This window comes from Chroicocephalus ridibundus, chromosome 2 (assembly GCF_963924245.1).
Source record: "Chroicocephalus ridibundus chromosome 2, bChrRid1.1, whole genome shotgun sequence".
NCBI lineage: Eukaryota > Metazoa > Chordata > Aves > Charadriiformes > Laridae > Chroicocephalus > Chroicocephalus ridibundus.
The window spans coordinates 56449818-56476128 of NC_086285.1; the positions used below are offsets into that span (position 1 = coordinate 56449818).

A 26311-nucleotide genomic window follows, 5' to 3' on the forward strand; every position below is an offset into this window, starting at 1 on the left:
TGTGCATAAATCCACTGTCAATGCTTGGCTTCCTTACATGTTTGTTTTTGAAGAAGGTATAAAGATTTAGGTTATTTTTGCCCCAGTTTTTCAAAACTGCCTCTTCCCTACCAAGTTGTGGTAGCTGATCAGGTGAGCATTTGCAGTCACTAATTTGAACAGATTTTCTCATGTCATCCTTATTAGTGATTTAAATGAACCTGTTCTATTTTGAACCAAAGTGGAACGGAAGCAGGCTTATGATCAGGCATGGTGTCTCAGCAACCGCAGTGTTCTAAGCTGCTACTGCTCTTTTCTAGTGCATGTGGAATTAGGTCCATATTTCTTTTTGTGACAGAGGTTACTTTAGATTAGGCACCTTTCAAAAAAACCCACCAAAACACAAACAAACAAAAAAACCCCCAAAATCCAGATATTGTACTTATGAAAGAAATATAACTGATTTGGAGATCTTTAGAGCATATTTTAAATTTAAAAAAAAAAAAAAAAGGGTAAGGCACGTTGCAATGAGGTCCTTGGGACGAAGACTGTGTTCTATAGGAACAAGAGGCACAAGCAAACGTTTTCCAGGACAGGTCAGTGACATCCTCGCAAATGATGCATCATTTATGGAAGTATTTTTAGGACTAATGGGGCTTATTAGCTTGTGGTTGATGCTGGAAGAATATAATTATTCTGATTCTACAGCCGGTGCAGATCTGTAGCAGTATATACCTCTGCTTGAGGTAATTATTCCTCTCAGAAAGTAAGATGACAGTGTGACCAGAGCTCTGGCCTAGAATTTGAAGTGTGTATATTGTCTGGATAGTCTCCTCCCTCCTCTTTCTTCCTACCACTCCATCATAACACTACATTATGGAACTTCTTACTTTTACTCCAGTTCGGCCAAGCCTCTGAAAATTTTCTATGGGATTTTGTACTTAGATTTCCAAAGTAATAGTGAGAAAAATAACTTCTGCAACGTGTTTCACAATGGAGCAGAAGCGAGTTTCCAGGGGATTTTTTGTGACCAATGTTATGTTTTTATTTGTTTTTTAATAGACGTTACTATCTCTTAGGTATAATAGACCTTGTATTTTGCTTGAAAATTCAGAGAACAGAATTGTGCATCCTTTTTTAATTACAGTGTAAAAAACATTATTATTATTATCATTATTAGTCTTTGTTATCCTGCTGTGCCAGAAAATTCTATAAAACCTGCTTCCTGGCATAGAATTAAACTGTGTTAGGGTTTTTTTGTTGTTGTTATTTGTTTGTGGTTTTTTCTTTTTTTTTTTTTTTCTTTCAAGGGTCTCTAGCTGTTTGGATGAATTTCAGTTTTACCTACAGAATTTTGATGCTTCTGCTATAGTGTACAGTGTCCACCCACATGTTGTTTTGAATCACTCCTACGTAATCTTGATTTAGCTCAATGAATTTTTATGTCGCTCTAGAAAGAAGACATTTTATAATGGAGGAAAACAATGTAAATTTGTAAATTAGTTAATATCGCACACAAAATAGAAGGAACATTGTATTATATTAAATATTTGTTCAGTCAAAGCACTGCAATGTAATTCCTCATGTTGATAATTAAAACTCAAATAATTTACTTGTTACTAAAATTGAATTTGACATAGGGGTGGATAGTCCTGACCATAGTTGGCTTTTTTTTTCTTTTTTGTTTTGGCAGCCTCCATACACTGTCACCATCTTTTGAATTCTGAAGTTCTTCCATCTCCAAGAAGTCTTATTTTTGCTATTGCTTGATACTTTTTTCTTTGTCCAGCTGATGAATACATCATTTTTATCCTGATTGTACTTTTTCTTTCCCTTAAGTGATATACTCAAGAAAAATAGATTTCCATCAAACTTTAATCAAGAGAATACTTGTAAATCTGGTGAATGCCCTTGCTATTCTTAGTATGGTAAAATGGATTAAAACTCCCACAGTTAATTTCATTTGTTTCATAACGTTTCTGTGTGGTAGCAGTGGTAGCTTGTGGCTACTTTACTTGTTCTCATGCCCTTCACCTCAATTATGTTTTTTCCCATTTGTTTTTTAATTGAAGAACTGAATGAAAACTAGGCAAATGAGGACATCCCTTTGAAAAATTCGATGAAAAATAATTCATATTAAATGGTATTTTTCCACAGTTAAAGTTTGCTTTTCTAACTGTTAAGATTCTCCCACCCCCCGCCCTCATTCTAGGTTGTTTTCCTGGTATGATTTTGTAGATGGCTTAGATTCATTTTTTTTCCCTTTCTATTAGTCTCTTTATTCTGATGCGGGCATAGCGTAGGCCTGCTTGTGGATTATGTTTGCTTATCCGTAGCTATAAGAAATACTGAATACTTCTGGTTTTTAAATTTCAAAAATGGAAAGCTAAGGTTTATTGTTGTCTTTCAGTTGGTTACATTGCAGCCTTTAGTATCAAGTATTTTTAACTAACTTATTTTAATGACAATTGTGAAAGTGAAACTTTAGTTGCTACAATTACTGCTTCAGTATTGTATTTAGATTTTTCTTGTCATGTTGTAACATTAATTTCATTTTGCTGAATTCTGGTTATGTAATCAGCTGAATTTTTCTCAAATACTGCATATACTAAAGGTGTTTGTACAGGTTGCATAGGGTCAGATTTTCTTTAAAGGAGAAAAATATCTCTGATAAGTAGCAAAGAAAAAGGAACATGTCTGTCCTATAGGTATGCTTGTATTTTGCAGTTCTTTAATGGGAGAAACTATATCTAAGAAAGCTTTAGTGTTTTCTAACAACCTGTTTGGGTGTAGAATCTTGATTTATTAATGCTTTAATTCTTTTTATTTATGGACAGTCTTTCCTGTTTCATAGACCTTTGTTTATTCTATAGGCATGGTGATAATGGTTAGTTTAAAAAAAGTAGTTGTCAAAAAAGCAGATACACTGAGAAAGCAGCTAGGCTAAATTTTAACTGGGTAAATCTTTACTTTTTTTTTTGAAACAGGAGATCAGCAAAATCTCGAAGCAGAAGTCCGTATTCATCAAGGCACTCAAGGTCTCGTAGCAGACACAGATTGTCTAGATCCAGAAGTCGTCATTCAAGTATTTCTCCTAGTACATTGACTCTGAAGAGTAGCCTGGCTGCTGAGCTGAACAAAAACAAAAAAGCGAGAGCTGCTGAGGCAGCCAAAGCCAGTGCAAAAGCTTCCAATACTTCAACACCTACTAAGGGAACCACTGACACTGCTGTAAGTGCACCTCAAGTGAACAATGTAAAGGACCTGAAGAAAATAAAAACTGAGCATACACCTTCTCCTACAAGCAGTGCAAATTTGAAAAACGATAAGGCAAAAGCAAAGGTCTCGCTTCCTGAAACAAAAGGGGAGAATAATTTAATTGCAGACAAAATTACTAAACAGAAACCTACAGCAGTAAAAGAGAATAAATCAACTGTTGTAAAACAGCCACCAGTCACTGTAAAAGAGAAAAGCAAACCGAGTACACCAAGCGTAGTAACCAAGGAGAAGGATCGAATTGTTGCACTACCAACCTCCACACTGCCACCCTTGCCTTTGCCTCCCACGCTGCCTGAAGATAAGGAAACTGATAGGTGAGTTGTGACATAGATTTGCTTTTTCAGGTTGTCTCTTCTTTTTTATTATTTCCTTTGGAAAACAAATACAATCCTCTTTGCTCGATTGAGCTGATGCATTAAGTAGTTTGTACTTGCTCTTCTGTTGTTTAACGTGATAATTATTAGTGAACTAAAGGAATTTGATCTTAAAAGAAAAATAACTGGCTCTTGAAGAGAGAAAGATTTAGTCTAGGAGGAATTTTTCAATAAAAAGTATACTAAAGAGATGATTTAAAATCACTGGTACATAATAGGTTTGGGACTAATGCAAGGATGCATTCCGGATTTCAAGTTTGGTATGAGCACATAATTATCTCTGGGGCAAAGTTGAATTCAGTAGCAAAATGTGAAAATTCTTAAATTAGCTGGGGTTTGAGGTAAAGATTCTCTTCCCTTTGGAAGGCAATTGTTTTTATGGCTGTGCATTATTTTAGGATAATTTATCTCAGAGATCAGTATTATTTTGATTCTATAACGGAAGTGAGGTTCATGGCTTATCATTTGTGTTAACTTTTGAAGTGTAAAAATTGGTCTGTAGTGAAGAAATTCATGTCTGTGTTCCAAGTCTCGTCTCAGTTTAGACTGCATTAAGCCTCTCCATAGTCTTTACAGCCAATACATGCTGTGATTTGTATTGGCAAATTATGCTGTTGAGCAGTAATTCACTATTGTTCTTACGGTTTGGGTGATGAAGTTGAGAAGAGTTACTCTTGGTTTTACTCATGTTGTTACATGCCTCGCACATGTATATGGGAAATCAACTTCTCCAACAAGTAAAACAAAATTTCTTAGCATTGAAGTAATAACTAATTTAAGTGTGATTGTATCTTGGTAAAAAATCAAACTGTGTAAAAGAAAAATTCAAAACCTCATGAAATACTTTTATTTATATTCCTTATCTGTGAAACTAGCCTATCCTCTAGTGTTCTTTGAGAAGTATGCAGTATTTCTTTGATTAGCAAAAGTAGTTATAGTTAGAGGTGTACATTTTTTTTCTTGTTTGCTAGTAATTTAATGCTATGTTAAACATTAGGATGCACAGGAGGCCTTGGCAAAATAAATACAAACTAACAAGGTGTTAGACAGGTTTGTATTTCTTTAGTACTAAAAGAGAAATCTTGTTTCTTGCCCTTCAGCACTCTAGCAAATGTCATTTCAGTTGTTCTGAATCACATCTGTGTGGTGAATGTACAGTTGCATTTAAATCTATGGCAAAGCCATGCTCCCTAGATAAAATGGGATTTCTGATACTGTTATTTGAGAGCAAGATTTACTGTTTTAACTAAAAACTAGGCTAACTAGTTTAACTAGGTATATGACTGGCTTTGCAGTGTTAATTGTGATAATATGAAATGAGATTTCATCTTGAAGCTGGCTAATTGCTTCTCATTAGTATTTTTTAATGTAATACCTGTTTTAAGTATAGCTAAACTGCACAGAGGAGTTAAGCTACAATTAAACGGTTTTATCAGCACTGGCATCATTCTCCTCTCAAAAAAAAAAAGCCTAATGCTTGCAAAACAGCTGCATTAGAAAGATTAATGAGAAGTAATAGAATGTCATTTATGCTTTGCTTAGTTTTGCCTATAGGATGTTATAAACTTCAGATCAGAACGGTTGTGACTACAGGTCATGATAAGGCTTAAGTCATCAAAGAAAAACAATCAATGTTGTTTTTTTGGGGGGGGTGGGGGTGCGGGGGGAGCAAAGGTATTTACCTTGCACTCAGAGTTACTGTAGGGCAATTGTGCCACCAAAGAAAGCTTGATGCTATGCAGAACTGGCTGGTTCCTAATGTCGTGTCAGTTGTGAAGTTCAGTATGAATCTGATAAAGCCACAAATAAACTACCTAAAGGAACAGCAGTGTTGCAAAACCACTGTGTAGGTTAGCTGAAAGGGAAGATTGTTCTGGTGGTCAACGACATGTGATTTAGCAGACCTGAAAAAAAGACTGCTTTTGGCTGCCTCTCTTTTTGTGTACCACTTTGAAAATCTGTTTCAGAACCTCTCATATGTGGTACTTTCACTAATATTGAAAGTCTGGGGGCAAAATCATGAGCGAAATACAAATATATGAACTTCAAAATTAAGAGTTTTTCTTTACTGTGATAATTATGTGTGCTGGCCAAAGGTGGTTTATTCTTTATACCATGCTAACCATTATATTTGTGATGAGGGCAGCATATGCTTCCTTGAGGTGCTTCTTTAAATTCAGGCAGTGGCAGCCTGAGAAATGGTAGAAGGCATTCAAGTGGTCTCTTTTCATGGGGAAGCACAGACATACACAAAACACTGGAATGCTTTATTTAAATATATAAAGATTGCTAATTGTAATTAACGTAAGAAAGAATATATGCATTCTCCATGATGGAAGATAGCAAGGTCTTCACATTTACAGAAGTTCCTGCTTTACCTATGAAACTAAGTACGTACGAAGCTGCAGGAAAAACCTCCAGAAAAGGTTCCCAGAGAAGGATGCTGACAGTAGAATGGTGTGATTTGGCAAACGCACTTGGAAAATATCCCCTCAAAACATGACAGAAGGTTTTATTATATGCAAAGACAAAGTTTGAAACTTAAAGAGAAGATACTATATGAGAGTCCTGTGCAGGAGAAACAGTTATGTAATTATATAAAGTTTAGAGGTGGTCTTTGCTTTAAAATTACTGGATATGCAGTAGCTGCACAAATCTAGTTAAACTAAAGGAGGTTCTGGTAAAATGGAACCACGTGTTTAGAAAAATCCTGCAGCAAGTATGATGTTTTCAGAATTTCCCCTTTAGAATGGGAAGAGCATCTCTAGAATTATTATGTATAGTAATTGTTAAAGGAATAAATTGCCGTACATGTATTTGGTGTATTTTTCTCAAGACACAGATTGACTGTCAGTATGTGTTAACTAATTATGGTTGATGATTAATAAATGGTTGGATATCGGTAAACCATGGCAGAAAAAAAAATAGTCATTTTTTTCATTCATCTGATTATTTTTTTCCCCACTTGGTTTGCATGCTGATCACTAGAAATGTATAGAATCTGGAGTGTTTCAGCACATGTATGCGATTGGAATCTGTAAATGAGGTGGTGTGGATTGCCTCGTAATGCCCTGCAGTGTTACTGTAACTGTGAAGCTCACTATCTCTGGAGACCGACTTTATAGAGAACTGGATTAGGATAATCTTCTCTTTTATATGAGAAGTTAGTCAGAGTAAAGATTTTACCGCTACACTTCTGATGTCTGGCAGCATCTGAGCTCTAAATATTCTTAATAGTCTAGGCCATAAGCTTGAGAAGATTTTGTAGCAGAAGTCTGGCCTGGTAAGGCTTGCTGTGTCATCTAACTGCAGCTTTCACCAGAAAGATCCAATTTCATAGTTTCTGTAGAATTTTGGTAGTTAGCTGTGCATCTTCCAGAGAGCTATTTGTGAGCCATTTGTAAAGCATAAATCAAAGTCCTGCAAATTCTAAGAGGAGAGGTTTGAAATGTTGATGCATCGACAGCCTAGCATGTATTTTAAAAAGAAATAATTCCAATAGGTTTTTCTTTATGTATGTTAATATCATTCTACTGTGTTCAACTTAATAGCAAAATTGTGTATTTTTTAATAGTTTGCGAGAGAATCTTTCAGTGAAGTCAGTTAAAGAAGCAGAGAAGAAACTTCGCCATCTGCTTGCAGACTTGCCACTTCCACCTGAGTTGCCTGGAGGAGCTGACTTATCCAAAAGTCCCGAAGAAAAGAAACCAGCCGTTCAATTACACAGCAAGAGAAGACCAAAGTATGTTTATTATATTTTTTTTAAAGCCTATAAAGCAAGTAGAAGTGATAATAGTTTCTTTAAAATATATTCTTTTCAAAAGAATTCTGCTTTGTAATGACTTCTTAAAATATTAATGAGGCTTGAATCAAACTGCATCGTTTATCGTCACTTAATGGTAGTAAGGCAGTTATCTAATAATGTCTCATAAGTATTTAGTGTTGAGGGTTTTTTCAAAGTTAAGACAATCCTTAGATATATTAGCTATATTCTTAGAAATGCTTGTTATTTTCTAGAATATGTGGACCACGACATGGTGAAACAAAAGAAAAAGAAATAGACTGGGGAAAGCGCTGTGTGGATAAATTTGATATCATTGGTATTATTGGTGAAGGCACTTATGGGCAAGTTTACAAAGCCAGAGATAAAGACACAGGTAAGTTCAAAAGAAGTAAATGTAATCCTGCAATTCAAAAGTGAACAGGATATTTTGGTTTTGTTCTTATATTGAGTAAAATTTATGGTATCCTGTCCTCTAATGTTTGGAAAGTTTTTAGTTGTTGGTTTGTTCAGTTTTAAATCTAGTGTTTGTCTAAATGAGAAATTATCTTTTGCTGCCTCAGCAAATCATTTATCTGTAAAGTTGTGGCTAAAAGCAAGCTGAATAGTCTTAATTTCTAATTCTTGCGTTTTGACGCTCTGTACACAATTGAGCTAGTGAAGATGAGAGAGTAAATACTCTGGGGAAGCAAAATGGCACCCTAAACAGGTTGACCAAGAATAATGATGTTGGTAAAGGGATGTAAAGGTGAAAGAAGCTATGCATGAGATTTAGCCATTTTTCTTCTTCGTACTCCAGTAGTCACTAGCCAATAGTAGGAAGAGAATCTGCCTCTGCCATACAGGCCTGAAGTTTGCATATTGGGAGTTTTTCTTGCAGTACAACTGACTTCACAACAGTGACATAATTTTTAAATTTCATGTTAAACTATTGGTCAAATGAGCAAGTAGTCACCACTATGATGTGTAAAAATATTGTCGCTACTTTTAAATAGATCATAGAATCATTTAGGTTGGAAAAGACCCTTGGGATCACCGAGTCCAACCATCAACTCCACTCTACAAAGTTCTCCCTTACACCATATCCCCTAACACCACATCTAAATGACTCTTGAACACATTCAGGGATGGTGACTCCACCACCTCCCTGGGCAGCCTATTGCAGAGTCTGACCACTCTTTCTGTGAAGAATTTTTTCCTAATGTCCAGTCTAAACCTACCCTGCTGCAGCTTGAAGCCATTCCCTCTTGTTCTGTCGCTAATTACCTGTGAGAAGAGACCAGCACCAACCTCTCTACAATGTCCTTTCATGTAGTTGTAGAGAGTGACGAGGTCTCCCCTCAGCCTCCTCTTCCTTAAACTAAACAGTCCCAGCTCCTTCAATCGCTCCTCATAAGATTTATTCTCAGGCCCTTCACCAGCTTCGTTGCCCTCCTCTGCACTCGCTCCAGCACCTCGATATCTCTCTCGTATTGAGGTGCCAAGAACTGGACACAATACTCAAGGTGTGGCCTCAGCAGTGCTGAGTAGAGGGGGATGATCACCTCCCTCCTTCTGCTGGTCACACTGTTTCTAATACAAGCCAGGATGCCATTGGCCCTCTTGGCCACCTGGGCACACTGCTGGCTCATGTTCAGCCGCTTGTCAGTTAGAACCCCCAGGTCCTTTTCTGCCAGACAGCTCTCCAGCTACACTTCCCCAAGCCTGTAGCGATGCATGGGGTTGTTGTGGCCCAAGTGCAGGACTCAGCACTTGGCCTTGTTGAAGCTCATTCCATTAGCATTGGCCCATCAGTCCAATCTATCCAAGTCTCTCTGTAGAGCCTCCCTATCCTCACGTAGATCAACACTCCCGCTTAGCTTCGTGTCGTCTGCAAACTTGCTGATGATACACTCTATGTCCTTATCAAGATCATCAATAAAGATGTTAAACAGAAACGGTCCCAACAGTGAGCCCTGAGGGACACCACGTGTGACCGGCCGCCAGCTGGATTTAACTCCATTGACCACCACTCTTTGGGACCGCCCGTCCAGCCAGTGCTTGATCCAGCAGATCATATGCTCATCCAGGCCATGAGCTGCCAGTTTTTCCATGAGAATTCTATGGGGGACAGTGTCAAATGCTTTTTGAAAGTCTACGTAGACAATGTCCACAGCCCTTCCCTCATCCAATAATTGGGTCATCTTGTCATAGAAGGAGATCAGGTTCGTCAGGCGGGACCTGCCTTTCCTAAACCCATGCTGACTAGGCCTGATCCCCTGCTTGTCTATTATATGACTTGTAATGGCACTCAAGATGATCTGCTCCATGATCTTCCCTGCTACCGAGGTCGGACTGACAGGCCTGTAGTTTCCTGGATCCTCCTTTCTGCCTTTTTTGTAGATGGGTGCTACATTTGCTACCCTCCAGTCCATTGGGACCTCTCCAGTTAGCCATGACTTCAATATTGCATTGAAATTGATTCTTCATATGTGCTGTATGTTGCTTGATCGTTTTACGTTCAATTAGTTCTTTCTGTGACTGCTTGCCCTTCTGGCTTATTTGTGTATGCTTTGAATGCTGGGTAGTTTTCTGGTCAGCAGTTACCGAATCACATAGGATCACATAGCAGCCTCAGTTCCTTCTTTCTGATCTCCAGAAGAATGAGCAGTGTAATTATAATTCCTTCTTCATTCTTCACCTGTGCTTGTCTCAGTTTGCAAGCTTTAGTTCTTAAGTTGAACTGTCATAGATTTTATTTTTTACCTCCTACCTTGGGAACCATTGCAAATCATTGTTAGGAACTTCTTCCTGCTCTCCTGGGATTCTGTTTTTTGCGCATTTAAGTTTTTAATCCTATCATAATCATATTGCCTCTTTGGCAAGCTTCGGGTTATTTGTGTGTGGCAGTCATTTCTTAACCACCAGTAGAAGTTGTTGCTCTCTGTATTGAATGGGTCCATACAGTTATAGCAAACCTTCCACTAGCTCTGGATTCAAATCCCGCATGAAGAGTGGCGTTATGGCCTTTGAAATACCATATAACAAGCGGTGCAATGGGCTTTCAAAGCAAGCGGATGTTGTGTCATACTGGAATGTGATCTGTTGTCTATTTGTCTTATACACTGCTGTAGGATAAGTCCTTTTTAGAGCTAAGAAAGAGTAGATCGTGCTTCTGCCATTTTGCAGAATCTAGCTTCATCTAGCCCAGCTTGCAGTAAAATAGTAAGGAAAATTTCTCCTCACTGTAAACATGGCAGTGACACTCCTGCTTGTAGAAATTATACTGATGAATTTGAGAACTCTTCAGTCATCTGTTCAGTCATCTTGAACCGTGTAGTATTTCTGGTTAGATATGTGTTCTGACCTGTGGTGATGTAATAAGAAATCCAGAGCAGACATTGGCCTCTGTCTTTAAAGCTGCTGTTGATAATCGCTCTCATATGGGGGTTTATTGATATACCCGATGTGGAATATCAGGACATAGATGAGTGAGGTACGCAGGAGGAAGAAGATAGGTCTTACAGTGGGTAGCTGAAAATTCTCATTTATAGTGTTGTTTCTCTGTGTGATTGTTTCCCAGCAATGGTTAATTCTGTTTCCATTCAGCATAGTGTTTGGTGCAAGCATAAAGATGTTAACTGTTTAGTCCATTCAGAAATAGTAACAAATGGGAAGGGTTTTAAAAACAAACCCAATACTAAAGCTCATAGTTTGGTTGTTAATCTTGGTGGTTTTTATTTAAATTTTCTCTTAGGGGAAATGGTGGCACTAAAGAAAGTACGTCTCGATAACGAAAAGGAAGGGTTTCCTATTACAGCTATTCGGGAGATTAAGATTCTTCGACAGCTTAATCATCAAAGCATTATCAACATGAAGGAAATAGTGACAGATAAGGAAGATGCTTTGGACTTCAAGAAGGACAAAGGTATGTAGGCAAACACAGGGGTAGCTCTTTCTGGTCCTGTTCTGGTGTTCTGCTATGCTGGATTTCAAGTTAAGCTTCATTAAAAAATATGTTTGCAAATTGTGATGCTTGACAAAGGATTTTAATTTTGATTTAATTACTAATAGAAGTCCTTTATTTAACTTAGCTATACTTTTTGCTTATAGAAACATTTTTGCAAAGATTTTGTGGGATAAAAAAAATGTATTACTCGATTCCGGTTTTGCTGCAGAGGAACTGATCTTTGACTCCTTCACACTAATGTATCAGGGAGGCAAGCAACAATAGGAAGCTCTTAATTGTGAGCTTTTTTAGCATTTTATTTTCCTCATAGTATTTTCTCATCATTTGGAGTATTGTAGGCTCAATGCTGAAGAGACAGTTTTCATTGTAGGCCTTGGTTTTATTTGAATTATGCTTCAGTTACTTTTTCATAATTGGGTATGCGTGTCTTGAAAGCTAGAAGAAGGAGAAATGACAAAAATGAAAAGCAAAATTTGTGTGGTGGTGCTGGTGTTTTTCCCCAAATAGAAGGCATGCAGACTTTTACTTTTTTGATTCCTTCAGTGTTAAATCTGGGTTGTTTGAATTCCTGCAACCTCCTTTGCCTGGGGAATCAAGCAAACAGAATGGAAATCATGCAGTGTTGTTGCTTGGTACTTCTGATTTTGGAGTGGTCATTTTGTCTTCGGAGGCCATTTCCGTTTAGGTTCAGGTCTTATAAATGGATCATTTTGGGGTATTTTAGTGTCCTGTGAACAATTTGGTACGTGGTTTGCTTAAGGGAGGGTGTTTGGACTGTGATACTTCTGCTTCTTCCCTGCTTCCCCTCCCCGAGTTTCTATACAGCGTGCCCAGCACCAGTGCGGGTAGAAAACACCATGCGCACTGTGCAGCCAGCAGAAATACCAGGTGACATCGTGATGAGCCAGAAGATGTCTGTCAAAATTAAGCAGGAATTAGTTTGTGTTTTTTTCCTAACATCTTTAGAAAGTATAACACCTTGAAGGGCATACAGCACTGGCACACTTTTTTTATTGTGTTTAAAAGTAGGAAGCATCTAGCAAAAGTGTTTCTCTAGATACATGCAGGTTCAGTGGTCAAGCACCCACTCTGAACCCTGACAGTCTGCAACAGCCAGTTTTGGCTTTTCATGTGAATCTTGTATTGAGTTTTAATTAGGTCTAACCTACTTGGCTAATGAGGCCACACTGAGCCTTGACTTAATACTTAATGAGTCATTAATTAATTTTCTCCCTTTCTGTTTGGTGCCATGTCTAGGATTGAATTGTAAATTTTTTTGGTATACTTCAAACTGTGTATCTCATTAATTTCAAATGTGTTTGGTTTTTTTTTTGTCCAAGTCTATATTTGTGCTTTTGGTATTGCTTTCAATATGATTTCTTTCTCTTATTTAACAGCTTATTAAAACAATTACATTTTCAGAAAGTTTGCAAGGGAAGGGGCTTCTCTGGAAATAAAATTAGTTTCTGGTAGTCTCTTGAAAGCATTAGCACGATAATGAGACTGTGCTATTATGATTTGTCTGTGAAAAGGTGGAAGTTGGTTTGTTTTTTTTTTTGGGCACTGCATTCTGTATTTCTCTAATGAGTAGTTCATTGTGAGATGGGGATTTATAGCTGAGATGTTGTGGCCAAATTGTAGTCTACGCAGGGGAGGAAGTCTGGTCATTTTCACGGTAAACCGTTGCAAACACAAAAGTAGGCTGCTTGGCTTAAGAAGGAACCATTATAAAAGTGGTAGTGATGTCTTATTCAAGCAGAGCTTACAGCAGAAGTGTTTTGCCCTCTGATGAACATGCTTGTGCTTAACGTATGTTGTATGCTTAGCTTTGGAATATCACTCTCTACAAAATTCTGATGAAGTCTCATTTATAAAAATATTTTCCTAATATCTCAGAACTGTGGTTATTTTTGTTGAAAATGTTTTCTTCTAGTAAGGTAGTGCGGGAGCAGTTGTGAATGTCAGTCTTCGACAGTAGGGTAAGCAGGCTGACACTGTTGGTGCTTTCAACTAAGTCTGCTGGCAGCTAAAGTTTCCTTTGCTTTTCCTTTTTGTTTGCTTGATGGTAGTTCAAATTAATTGGAGTTCATATTCATGAACTTCAGTTCATGTCCTTTTGGAACAGAGTTTTGTGCAGGAGGATTGTACTTTGCAGAAGATCTTCATCTTCTCTCAGCATTTTTTTGCTCTGAGAAAGTTTGTGTGACGTTCTCTGTGCAACAGTAATTGAAGAAAACAGGATTTAAAACAGAAGCTGAAAACAAAGAGCTATTTCCTAGGTATGTTAAAATCTATACACCTTATAAGCTAAGGTAGTCCCCCCCCGCCCCGCTCCTTTGGGCACCTGAGATTGTCCTTCAGTTCTCAGTTGCCTCTTTATCAGCTAGAAGCTGTTTGCAAGTACTTGACAGTCTAGCTGTGGGACTGCTGTGATCTCTTTTTACTAAACATGTGGAGAGTGCCTGACTTAGGTTTTGTTGCTCTGAATGTAAAACCAGTAGGTGTACTGGCTTGACATCTCCTCCTTCTTTTGACTGGAAGAGGCGTTTTCAATTGCTAACCCAAGGGAGGATGTAAAACTTTGCATGGGAGACTCTAATAAAAAAGGTCTGGTTAACGTCGCAGCTTGCTGGTTTGTTTTTTTTTTACTGTGTGTGAATTATCTGTTTGGATTGTGTGTGTGTGTTTCTATAATTCATTAGATCTGGTTAACATCACAGCATGTTTTTTTTCTGTGTGGGTTATCTGTTTGGATTATGTGTGTGTGTGTTTCTATAATTCATTTTAAGATCTAAGTTTACTTTAGATAGATTAAATTTTGAATTGATTTGAAGTACAAATTAACAAACCTTTTAAGGCATGAAGTCGGTATTTATCCTGACAGTACTGTAGTACACGTGTAAAAAGGACGCTCTGAATCTGTGGTACATTGTCATATGACTAGCAGGTTATTTTCTCACAGCCGTCAAGGAGCAGTTAGCCTGTCCGAAAGCTTGTGGTTTGGAAGGAGTCTGTGACAGCAATCATACTGTCACCAGAGAGTACTTCACTACAGGGTTCTTTCTACTTCTACTGTAGCTAGCTTTATCTGGGCTTCCTGGGAAGTTGATTAAAACCAAACTGATCTGAATTTCAGAAACCTGTAATGATCTACAACTTGCCTTGCTGCTCCTGAAATAGCTGATAGAAACATCTTACCCAAATAGTTCTTATGCTACAGCAAATTTATCAGGAATAGCGTGATGACTTGAGTGGTGCTTTCCATTTGTGTGTGCTGTACTGGATGAGGTCCTGGAATGAGTGCAGACCGAATTGCGTGGCTTTTCAACTTGCCACGTTATGGCAGAAAGAGAAAAATCCCTGATGATTAATCAAAGATTTCAGATATGTTTGGTTTACTTTTCCTCTGCTTTAAGTTTTTTGTTCAATTTCTAATTTCTCTGTAGTATGTGATGAAACAAGGACAGTATTTACTCTGCGGCTTCAGTACACCCTTGGCTGGTATGCTTATTTCAGAACATGTTTCCATGTACATGCAGTTTAGGTTGGACTTGTTCCAAGAGGAGAATACAATTGAACTTGGAATGGGAGAATAACACTGGCATCAAATAAAAACTTAATATTGGGTGAAAATGTTAAAAAAAATAAAAAGGAAAATTCTGGTTTTATTAGACTAAATTTGTCTTAAACAGGAAGTTTTGTTATATCTAAATGGAAAAATGAGTATAGCAGTGATGCTTGCTTTAGTGTTAAGGTGATCGGTTCAGTGGCTATGCCTTTATTTGGTGTTTAGCAAATTAGAAAATTGTAATGCATATATATAAGGATTGAATTAAAATTTGCACATAATAAGGCACCTCTGGTCTCTGACTTCCTCTGATCTATATCTGATCAGATATTTTGAGAAACCCCAAATGTTTTCCCTATGAAATTACATTTGGAAAATATTTGTTTAAAAGTGGTCATCTATGTAAGCTTTTGGATGATTCTGCTCTGCTGCTTGCCCCCCCCACCCCTCCCTGAGCCTGAAGCACCTGTTTCTGACTTTGGGAACAAATTGTGTAACTTGATGTTCTGCTTTGTTGGGTCTGTGTGATTTGATGACAGTCCAAAAAAATCCAGAGCCTGCCTGTGTCACAAAAATGCAAAGTATGTTTTGTCAGGGGTTTTGGCCCCTCAGAAGATCCTTTGTATGTTACAGGTCATCAGTGACACGTTTTGTTCACTTAACTATTTTGTATGCATAGCTTTACAGCATTATACCCCAGCTTATTTTTTGTTTTGGTTAAGAAAACTGCTACTGTTAGAGCTCTGTGACTTGAAATGTATGAACAGGAGGAGGAAATGTGTTAATCCTTCAATTATTCTAAACTGATATCTCACTTTCTGGCCTTTATCAATCTTAATTGACAAAATAGTCAAAAAGACGAATTTTTCTAAGTGCAAGCAAAAGGAGTAAGGCGAAGATTGTTTCCATCCATGTGAGTCGTCTTTATTTACTGCATACCTCCCTAATAGATTCAGCTGTCATCTCTTATCCCATATCCAGAAGTAGGCGGTATTACTAGCGGTCAGCTGTTCCAGCTGCTGTTCCGTCAGCATGCAGTGACGTTAAGGTTTCTTATTATCTCAGCAGATGAAGGAATGGAGACGAGCTGTGTGGTATTAGCAAAGGAAATGGGGCACCCAAGACATAACCCCCCTGTTAGTGCTTTGTTGCAGCATGTGGAAATGGACTGTAGGCTGCCTCCCACCCCACGGGTGTTTACTTGGGAAATGCAGGTCTTTAACGTAGCAGCAGTAAGATGAGTAACGTTAAAGTCAAATAAGTAATTCTGGGTTCATTTGAATTGCATGCACTTTACTGTAACAGAGCTTTAGGGTTTTTTATGACCCTGCTTCCAGAAATTTGGATATTGGGCAAAGCTAATTGAAACAAAGGGTCATTTTAAGATGTAACCTCCAAGTTATCGAATGTCTTGGCGTCGTAAAGGAAAGAACGTTTTTTTTCTGTTATGTTTATCTTTTTGAGAAATTTGTATTTGTGTGGCATTTGTTTTGATGGAACTAAAGGATGCTGTAAAGTAAGCAGACTTCTGCCTGTGCATAATTCACTTGTGAAGACTTCCTTGGCTGTAGATTCTTTCCCTGATCTGATGAAAAGCAATGGAGATTTGAAATGATCAAGGGGAATAACGCAGCTGTTCTGTTGACTGAAACTCTAGAAAAAGAGCACCACGTTTGTCTAGAAATAAACTAACAGAAGTTTCACTTTAGTTTGTGTGATACCTTTTTTGCAGCTACAATCACTTCCAAATCTAGCTTGAGTAATACTGAAAATCAGGTTTTAATGGTTAGACTGCCAAGGCTAGTAGACTAATTTTAATAGTTTCTTATAAACAATGAAGAAGATTCAGCTTTGACAGTTTTTCTTTTTAAAATGTATTCTAAGATTGTATAATATGTAGGTAGTAAATACGTAGTAATGCACAAGTGCAATGGATCTGTGCATTTGCTCTTATATGGAAGGAACATTTAGCATTTATAATGTTGTAGTGTGTGTTTCTTAATGAGAGTTGCAGAGAATATAAATAATTGGATGTCATCTCCCAGGTACTACTCTGTTTTATTTATGAACTGTCTCCATTGTTGTCAGCTTTCCTTCTTGCATGAGGGTACCAATTGTGATTGCTGGTTATAAATAGTGGTGAAAAATCCTGGGAGCTAGTGGCAGAGCAGGAAATTGCTCAAGGCATGGAGCCTACTTTGCATATAAACCAAAAGATTATGTTCAGCTGTTCTCACTAAACGGGTCTGCAATCCCATGGACCCTTCCCAGTCTTTCTCCTTGTCATGTACACACAGAGTGTAGCCTGCTGCCATGACAGAGTTCACTTTCTTTTATATTCCAGAGCAAGAAGATACCAAGATCACCGGTATTCAGTTTTGTTGAGCTGACATCCTCTGAAGGGCATATCTAGATTATTCTGGCACCTCAGCAATAATATCAGGTGTTCTGTTTCAAGGCACTTTAAAACATGTCATGGTTCATACTTCAGCAGTTGTCAGTGAACTAGACCTAACACCAGGTTGCCAGCTATCTTGTTTTAAAAGACCAAGATGAGGAGCCTCTGTGCATTTACCATGCTGAACTGGTGAACTCGGTTATGCAAATAGTAAAACAGCAGACTTTTGGTTCTTTGTGGCTCTTAATACTTCCTTCTTTCCTTTTGAAGTGGTGGGATTGGGTTGTACCTGCTTGATTTACCTCATGCTCTACTTGCTGTGTGCACACCAACAGGGGTATTTTATGATCAGTATTTTGCTGCTTCTGTATAACATACAGCAGAACAAAAGGACCTAAATTAAAAACAATGAACTCCGAGTGTCTTATGCAATGGCCTGTGGTTTAGCTGCACTACGCTGACCTTTGTTACAAGTTTAGCAGTTACTGTACAAGTAATCTTTTTTCCTGTTTGTTAAATAGCAGATGGATTTAGCATTTTTTCTTCCCTTTTAAGCTACTATGCAAGAAAACAAGTCAGTTCATTAGAATTTGGCTGTGTGTGTTTGTACGTTCTAGCAAGCTGACTTCTCCAAGGCTTCCGCTAGCTTCTGAATTGAAACTTCATATTTAGGAAGTAGAACTTGTAATGAGTTCTTGTTGGGCGGAAGCTGTTTGTACTTTAGAGTGGTGGCTCTGAAAATCTCTTTGGGGGGAGGCTTTTGAAAATGGAAGACGGATAGACCCACTTGAATGTGGTTTCAGCATTGCCACCAGTGCTCTACAGGGGCTGCGCTGTCTTCTCTGCCCCAGAGTTAAGAAGAAGGGGAAGGATTAAATACTGAAAAGCAGATCATGCTGGGAGTGGTTGTGCCGGAGATTGGTTCTTCCTGCTTCTGAAGCACTCAGCACTTTTCCTCTTTAGGAATACTTGCATATATATCAAAGAGCCTTGACTTTAATAGCTTTTTTTGTGGAGTTACACAGGCTAATGTGAGATAAGACCGGATTCTGTTATGCTTACTATATGTATGTGGCATCTTGGAATATGAGCTCTATTTTTGCAGAGCTGCTGTTGCTAGTAAGTTAGTTCTGCTTTCTCATTTTGTCTTGTCTTACAGGTAATTTTAGTCTAAGAAGAGCAGGCTTATTTTTGACCCAGTTCCACACTGAAGGCTTAAAAAAAATCAGTCACTGAATCATGACAGATGGACTAATGCTGTACTTACTTTGTTTCTAGATTTCTCCCCAAGCATTTACATAGGGAATATTAACCCAGTTAATTTTTCTTTAAATAAAATATATGCAGATTGAGAGTCGCAGTACATGTCCATCTAGATTAAAGTGCCAGGTGGTACCATTATATTTGTTTGCACAAACATTTGACTAGTGTAATTGTTTACATGGAGAAGCAATTTTATGAAAACATTTTGCTGCACTATATTTCATTGCTATTATTGGACATGAGGTACAGCTATAAATGCCGCATAAAATGTAAACAGTTTTGTGAAAAATACTTCCAACTTTCAAAAGTAGGGAGCAACAATGCTTTAGACTGCTGTTAAATCAAACTCTCTCTGTTTCTCCTACCCTTCCCTTTTTTTTTTCCTAGGTGCATTTTACCTGGTATTTGAATATATGGACCATGATTTGATGGGACTACTGGAATCTGGTTTGGTTCATTTTAATGAAAATCATATTAAATCTTTTATGAGACAGCTGATGGAGGGCTTGGCCTATTGCCATAAGAAGAACTTTTTGCACAGAGATATCAAATGTTCAAATATTCTACTAAATAATAGGTATGGATATTACTTAAAATATGTAAGAAAACTGAATGTTAACATCACCTTTAAATCTTTCTTTTAATCTTCACAGTTCACCTGCTTTAAGTCCTTAGCAAAACTTTTTTTTAGATTGCCTAATTTCTTTAAAATCAAGTGTAAAATACTATTCAGATGATGTCACCTGCTTAACCCTCGATCCCGCAATTTTTTGTTAAATTTATCTGTGTTAAAACAGCAGGATTAAAACTTGAATCTTTTAGGTCAGAGTAGGGGGGAAAATGATCTGAATTCAAATATATTAAAACATAATTTTAGGACGTAAGCGTTTGATGTGTATTCTTTTTGCCATCTCATTTCAAGATGAAGTGTGGCTAGGCTGGTTCTTCGTGACGTAATTCTAAGGTCCTCGCTTTCATCAGTTGAGATAGTGCTTTAAAAGAATATTCAATCAAGCATGTTCAAACATGCTTTGGCTTGCAGTTATAGCCATAATCAAATGGGGAGAAGAATTTGTTTCTTACGTCTTTAAGCACTTGTAATTATAAATCATATTAGCAAACGTGCTTTTGTTCAGTGTGCCACAGCAGCAAATACAAAGCCTGTGTGAAGATAGCGGATAACTTCAGTACAGAACTCTTTTTCATCGAATCCAGCAGTACTAAAACCAGGAAGCAAATGTAAGAGCAAGGTTTATAACAGCAAAAAAGAGTACCTTTACAGAGCAGTTAGTCAGCTTCTGGGATTTGTTGTGTGAGGTTTTCCAGGTAGCATCAGGAGATTGAAAAAGATGAGGCACGTTCATGGACAAGATCATTAACACCTGCTGAAGGGAATAGACAGAAATAGCTGTTTTAGCATCCTTAACACAATGAATGTGGGTGGTTGTTAAGTACAACGAAGACGAGCCTCAAAGTGAGCGGGTTCACCTGTTCTCCCTAAAAATCTACTGCTGCTGTTGGAGACAAAATGGATCAAGGGTCTCCTTTGGTAGGGCCCTAGTTTTGTCCCAGCTTTCTCCAAATTAAATTTTCCCCTTTTTCCTCCTTTTTTTCTTACAACATCAGACTATTTTCAGCTCTGGTTCCCATTGCAGTCTTGCAGATTATGATACAGACTCTTAAACAGACATACACATGCCTCCATATGTGCCCACACACCTATCTTGCTCGTTTGCTAATCTCCAGTGGTGGTGCTGTCTCTGTGCACCTTTGGGACCTCAGAAGCTGAGGTGTAACCTGGCAGTGGAGAAGAGCGCGTTATGGTAGAGGTGGAGTTTTCTGTTGTGCTGTGCTCTCTCCAGTGCAGGACACTGAGTTTTTTCCCCTAGGATTTTTTGAGCCTCCTTAGATGTTTCCACTGGAAGAAGAAAAAGTTGATAGTTAATCTGAATAATTTTCAGACAGCGTTTCTAAAATCCTGTTACCAGTTACAGCCTGAAGCCAAACACATGGATTATATATCTTTTAGAAACACAACTTAAATGTCTTTGCTCAAAAAGTCATTGATCTTCCACAAATACGCTTTCTGAGGAATAAGCATGTAAATTTGAGGGAAACATATCTTTGTTTATAGGGGTTCTCCAAGTGTTACAGCAATTCCAAGCACACATCTGAGGGGGAAATTGGAATGGGAACTATAACCTGTATATTTTATTATCACAAAATGGTCATTCTTACACACATCAGCAAGTCTTGCCCTAATTTGATGAAGTAAAAATCTATTTGAAAGTGACATTTGCTGTATTTGAAAGTGACACGAGTTTTAAAATTATAGAAAAACAAAAACCCCATGTAACATTCCAACATCCATTACGTGTATTAGAGAAGCTTGAAGATAGCTTTCTGTTTAAATCATCCAGACTTTACAGATGGCGAGGGCTCCTGGTCATTGAGCAGTGCCTTTTAGCCGTGGAAACTGCCAGGCAAGAGCTCTGTATCTTCTACTCTTCTCCTCATGTATGGGAAAACTCAGGAAGGGGTTAGGGGTTGTGTCATTCAGCAAGTTGGCTCCTGGCAAAAATAGAAACCCTTATCTGGTTGGTCACCCTGATTTAAAGGCTGTATTTAAACTTTACAAGAGCAGAACAGGACTTCGACAGCTTCCTATAAGGAAGCATGACTGCTGATAGTTGTTTGTTGTACAAATGCTTGTGCTAGCAATAAGGCATGAAAAAATAGCAGTTTCCTCCCTCATTTTTTTCCTGCAGAGTTACTGATATGAACACTTTACGTTATACACCTCAATTTTGTCTAACATCTGTTGATGTAAATGCCGTTTGATGAACATACCTAATTTTGTTTACTTGTCTTTGCTATTCAGTAAGTTAGTGTACTTGTTTACTGAATAAATGCATCAATTGTTAGGCATTGCCTCCTCATTAATGTGGTTTGGTGAAGATCAGTTGCAGTTGTCTCACTCTCAAACTTTGCCTGATTTTTGGGGAGGAAATGTAACAGGATTATCCACTAAATAATTCTTTGCTTTTTCCACCAGAGGGCAGATAAAGCTTGCAGATTTTGGGCTTGCTCGGCTGTACAACTCTGAAGAAAGGTAAGATACAATTATACTGTGAAAAAGCATTCAGAAGCTTAATTTTTTTGCATAACTCTTAAGTATTATGAGGGCCAGAAAAGATGACTGTTTTGTTTAGAGGAGATGTTATTATACTGTAATACAAGCAATTGCTTAGGACATGGAAAGAAGTGCGTATTGCCTTACTCTGCATAAAACCAGAAAACTCTCTTATGCAAGTGTATTGCTTTTCCAAGTGTTCTGGATAAATAAGTGTAGAGAGTGGCCATATATTGATTGGAAATGAAGAGATGCAGTCTTAAGTGGGTTGCATCAATATGTAGGTTTTTTACTTTTAGTCTCTGGTCCTGTAAACCTAAAGTATATTCTTTCTGTTGGTATACCTAGGAAAAGTTTATTTAGGGAAAGCATTATTATTTTTTAACATAAATTAGTATACAGTTTCTTTTCAAAAAGCATTACTTTTGTGTGAGATTTAACCTTACATTTGAAGAGGTTCATTGTACTCTTTAGGCAGTCAGTGCTGTTGAATCTGCTGGAAACAGAGATACAAGTTTAAATAAAAGTTATCCTGAAACTTCTTGCGACTTGTGCTTCTGTTGTTCTTGGCTTCGTTATGCTTGTACTCCAGGAAACAGGTGCACAGTTTTTATGATTAAGAACTTCAGTATTTGCATTGCAATGTCATGTGTTTGTCATGTTGGAACTGGATTTTCAAAATTCAGGCTGAATGTTTATTACAGTAGTATGTACATCGGGTGGTTGGATACAGAGAATATTAGCTACCTGAGCTTATTTTGATCTCTGCATGCCTAATTTGGGAAATAATATCCATAATGTTAGCTTTGTGAGTTTATTGTTTTGTCAGAGAGCTCTGAGCTTGTTGTTGAACCTGATAGCATTCGTTTCACTGTCTTCTGAGCTGTTATTTCAGGAATATATGCTTAAGTACAGTTAGGAAAACTATTGAGTATAGTAGGAGGGTAAAGATAAACTTAAGCAGCTGCTGGGTAATTAATTTTTGTTCTGGATGTACTTGCAATAAAAGGGATTGATGCCATCCTACCTTATTTTAATGTGCACTAAACTGACCTAATTTTTTTTCCCTCTGTTTTACCGTGTTTTTTTTAACGTCTGTTTTTAAATTAACTTAAACTTTGCTTGTAAAACTAACTTCATTAAGAATTTTATGATTGAAAATTCAGTGCCTTTGTAGTGCAAATAACAGATTTTACTGTACATGAAACAGCAACATTATTACACCATTATATATAAATGAAACCAAGATTAAAATGTAATTATGCTAGCTAATAGAATTGCCAGTTGAACTTGGGGAGGATAATCAGAATCTCATTAGTAGATTTTTGACAATTCTTTTGTCATTCATTTTCCTTCTGAGTAGCTTCTGACCTGCAGTAACAGATGTAATTAATATATATTAACAAGTGTATAATAGCTGCTGCGTTAAGTGAATGTATTTTACATTTGGTTTACTGTTGTTTAGAATTATATACTTTTCAAAGGGTACAGAATTTAGTAGGAGCATAATGGGCAGGAAATAAAAATTTCATTTTAAATAAATTCCTATCGGTTGTTGTAGCTGTGCTCCTTTAAATGTTATTTGGGTGGATTTAATATGTTTGGAGTAGGAGATATGACAGATCGTGTGAGAAAACATCTGTTCAAATAAAAAGCACCGTATACTAATATATATGAGTGGTCTATCTGTAGAGAAAGTCCATACTATGTAAACAATTCATAGAGGAATGCTTGCTTCAGAGATAAATATGATAAATGATGGGATTGTTTTCAAAAACATACCACATTTTAAAAATTAATTGGGGAGCTTTCTTAATGAAAGAGAGACTCGGATGATTTTGCAGAAATGATACCTGTACCACTGAGTATGTTGTAAGAGCTTGTTAAACTTTATGCTACAGTTGTTCAAACTCTGTACTTAATGTTACTCTACTCTCTATTTGGAGTTACCTAGTGTTGGTAAGAGTGAATTATTAAAACTGAAATAATTTTGGGATCACTTTTAAGACACCCTGGTTGAAACAAAACCAAAACCTAACATCTGTTTTCTGCCTTCCATTCTGAACTGTTGATGCTGTATCTCAGCCTGTCCACAAATAAATGTGTATCTAAGATAGTGGAAATCTTTGCCTTAGTGTGAGGGTGGAAAGGATTATTCTCAGTGACCAAAACTTCTGGTTAGAGCTGTAGAGAATTAAAGATGTTATGAGATATAGGAAGATATTGGAAGCATTCCAGGCTTTGGAGTCAGAATTGTTGAAGGATGTAGTTCAAGAAAAAGGCTTCGTCTCTTTTGTTCCTGCTTACAGAGGGAAAGTGATTTTTTTTCCTTTTTTTTTTTTTTTCTTTTCTGAATGCTTGTAGAGGTCCTACATTCAGCATTCTAATAATCAACAGTTGCCCAGAAGTTACTGGTTTTATCCAAGCAGGTCCTTCTCCTGAAATGACTAGCAGCCTAATAAATATAGAGTATTGCATCTTCAGTCTGTCTTTTGATAGTCTTGCTCAGACAGTTGTGTTTGCTTTGTGTGCAGTTGCAGCTTTGCAGGACTAAAATTAGGAAAAGGGAGTGGAAGGTTGTACTGTTCTTAAACAACACCACAGAAGTAAAGTCCTCAATGTATCAATTTTTCAGAAATGCGATTGTAGTAAAATGATAGTCCTCTCTTTTTTTTTTTCCTCCCCCCAACAGCCGACCATATACCAACAAAGTTATTACGTTATGGTATCGTCCTCCTGAACTTCTGCTTGGAGAAGAAAGATACACACCAGCTATCGATGTCTGGAGCTGTGGGTAAGAGTTTGGTACAGAAGCGTAGCAAGCATAAAAACAAACCAAAAATAAATCTTAAATGTTACTATCAATCTATATTGAAAGCCATAATGATGGAATTGTGCAAAACTGTTTTACAGCTGCATCCTGGGTGAACTTTTTACAAAAAAGCCAATATTCCAAGCAAATCAAGAACTTGCTCAACTGGAACTTATAAGGTAACTTGCAAGCGCTATCACATAGTAGGTGCCTTATAAACTGTCAGGTATCTTTTGTTAGTGTTAAAATCGTACATAATGCACTGTGAACATTTACAAGTACCCAGTTATCCCCCTGAGTGAGATGTTAAAGGTTTGGAGGGGCATGTAAAGCAAGTGACTTTTGCTTGGACATGGAGAAGGGTTTTTTGTGAGTATTCTGTGGTCCTAGCAATGTACAGTTGAATAGTAAGAGGGTGTTTTGTAGAGCAGCTGGAGTTGCTCTGAAGTTGTAAAGAGAGAGTAGTCAAAATGCCTGTTATTTTTTAAGATGATATTACAACTTCCTTGTAGCAAATCAAAATGAAAACATGGACAATAATAAAGACGAGTGGGATTTGGGAGGAGTAGGTACTTGGCATGCTACTGGCCTTGAGTTCTTGTTTCAAGCCTTTCGCATACACACCTGGGCTTTATTATCTTTGTGGGAATATTTCTGTTCCCTTACAAACTACCAGACACCTTATGAAGGTAAAATTTCTGTTTCTTTCCTTATCTCAATAAATCATAGAATGATGTGTATATAACTCAGTGGAACCAGAGCATCTTTTTTTTTTTTTCCCCTTTATTCAGCAAGCAAAAATTGCTCTCGATTCTGATATCATAATTGACCTCGTAAGTGAGGAAAGGCCCTATTCCTAGATAAAAGGGGAAAAGGGGATGAGTCCTACAGAACTTACAGAACCTGAACAGTAAATGGTCAACATGATTTTAAAAATGAAATGAATAAAAGATACTATGAAGTTATATATTGAGATGTTTTTCAAAACAGATTAAAAAGTAGTTTGGTTTTGTGTAGTGTGTTTGTTAGCTGGCCTGGAGAAATTAAGTTTTCAGGATGTGCGAAGCATATCAGTGGTCATCCTCAACGTAAGGAGAAGTAAACTTGTGAGTCGGGAAAATTTTGGTTTTGAGCACTAGATGGCATTGAAGCACATCACAGTGCAGTCATTTGAAGTTTTTCCTCTTTTGTTGTACTTCTGGTACACCAAACTAAAATTCAGTGATTTCCTGTTTGTAGTTCATTTTTCCTCTTCACTGATGCTATGCATTTTTGGCTGTTTAAATGCAATATATCAATTTAATCAATATCTTTACCACCGTCCTTTTACAATCAACAATTCTACATTTATTCTTTCTAACTTTAACGTTCAAAGATAGAGCTGAAGTAACTTCTGATAGGAAAAGATAAATTTATTGTTTTTCTTTTTCCTCCTGAAAGTTACATACCCCAACCAGCATGAAGTCAGATTGGTTTGCACAAGAGTCAGGGCATAACTCATAGATCATTAGGTCTCTTACACTAACCATTTAAATCTAATAAAAGGGAAAGGTGAACTAAGGGAAGGTATTTGCAAAATGTCCGTTTATGACTGCCTGCATCAGAGTTTGAAACCTTGCGTATCTGGTAAAATGCCTCTTTAGTTCTGCTGAGAAGTATGGTGTTTGTCAACCTGTGCTTAGCCATGCTTGGTTGGATAAAATGGGTGGGGATAGAGGGGGAGGAATAAGACTGTGGGCAGCTCCATTTGTGGAGACAGATGAGGCTTGAGACAT

At 37.4% G+C, this 26311-nt stretch overlaps 1 protein-coding gene across 7 annotated transcripts in view; it reads left to right on the plus strand.

Annotated features, from left to right (window-relative positions):
* The window catches only part of CDK13 (cyclin dependent kinase 13), a 50096-nt gene that overhangs the window by 9281 nt on the left and 14504 nt on the right, over positions 1-26311 (plus strand). For 6 of the 7 annotated variants that reach the window (XM_063325593.1, XM_063325596.1, XM_063325597.1 and 3 more), the window contains exons 2-9: positions 2967-3572; positions 7207-7374; positions 7650-7789; positions 11150-11320; positions 18979-19168; positions 21647-21703; positions 24417-24518; positions 24638-24715. In XM_063325593.1, the coding sequence (XP_063181663.1) occupies positions 2967-3572; positions 7207-7374; positions 7650-7789; positions 11150-11320; positions 18979-19168; positions 21647-21703; positions 24417-24518; positions 24638-24715 (1512 nt within the window). The remainder of the gene's footprint in view (positions 1-2966; positions 3573-7206; positions 7375-7649; positions 7790-11149; positions 11321-18978; positions 19169-21646; positions 21704-24416; positions 24519-24637; positions 24716-26311) is intronic. The other variant, XM_063325595.1, reaches the window with a different exon arrangement.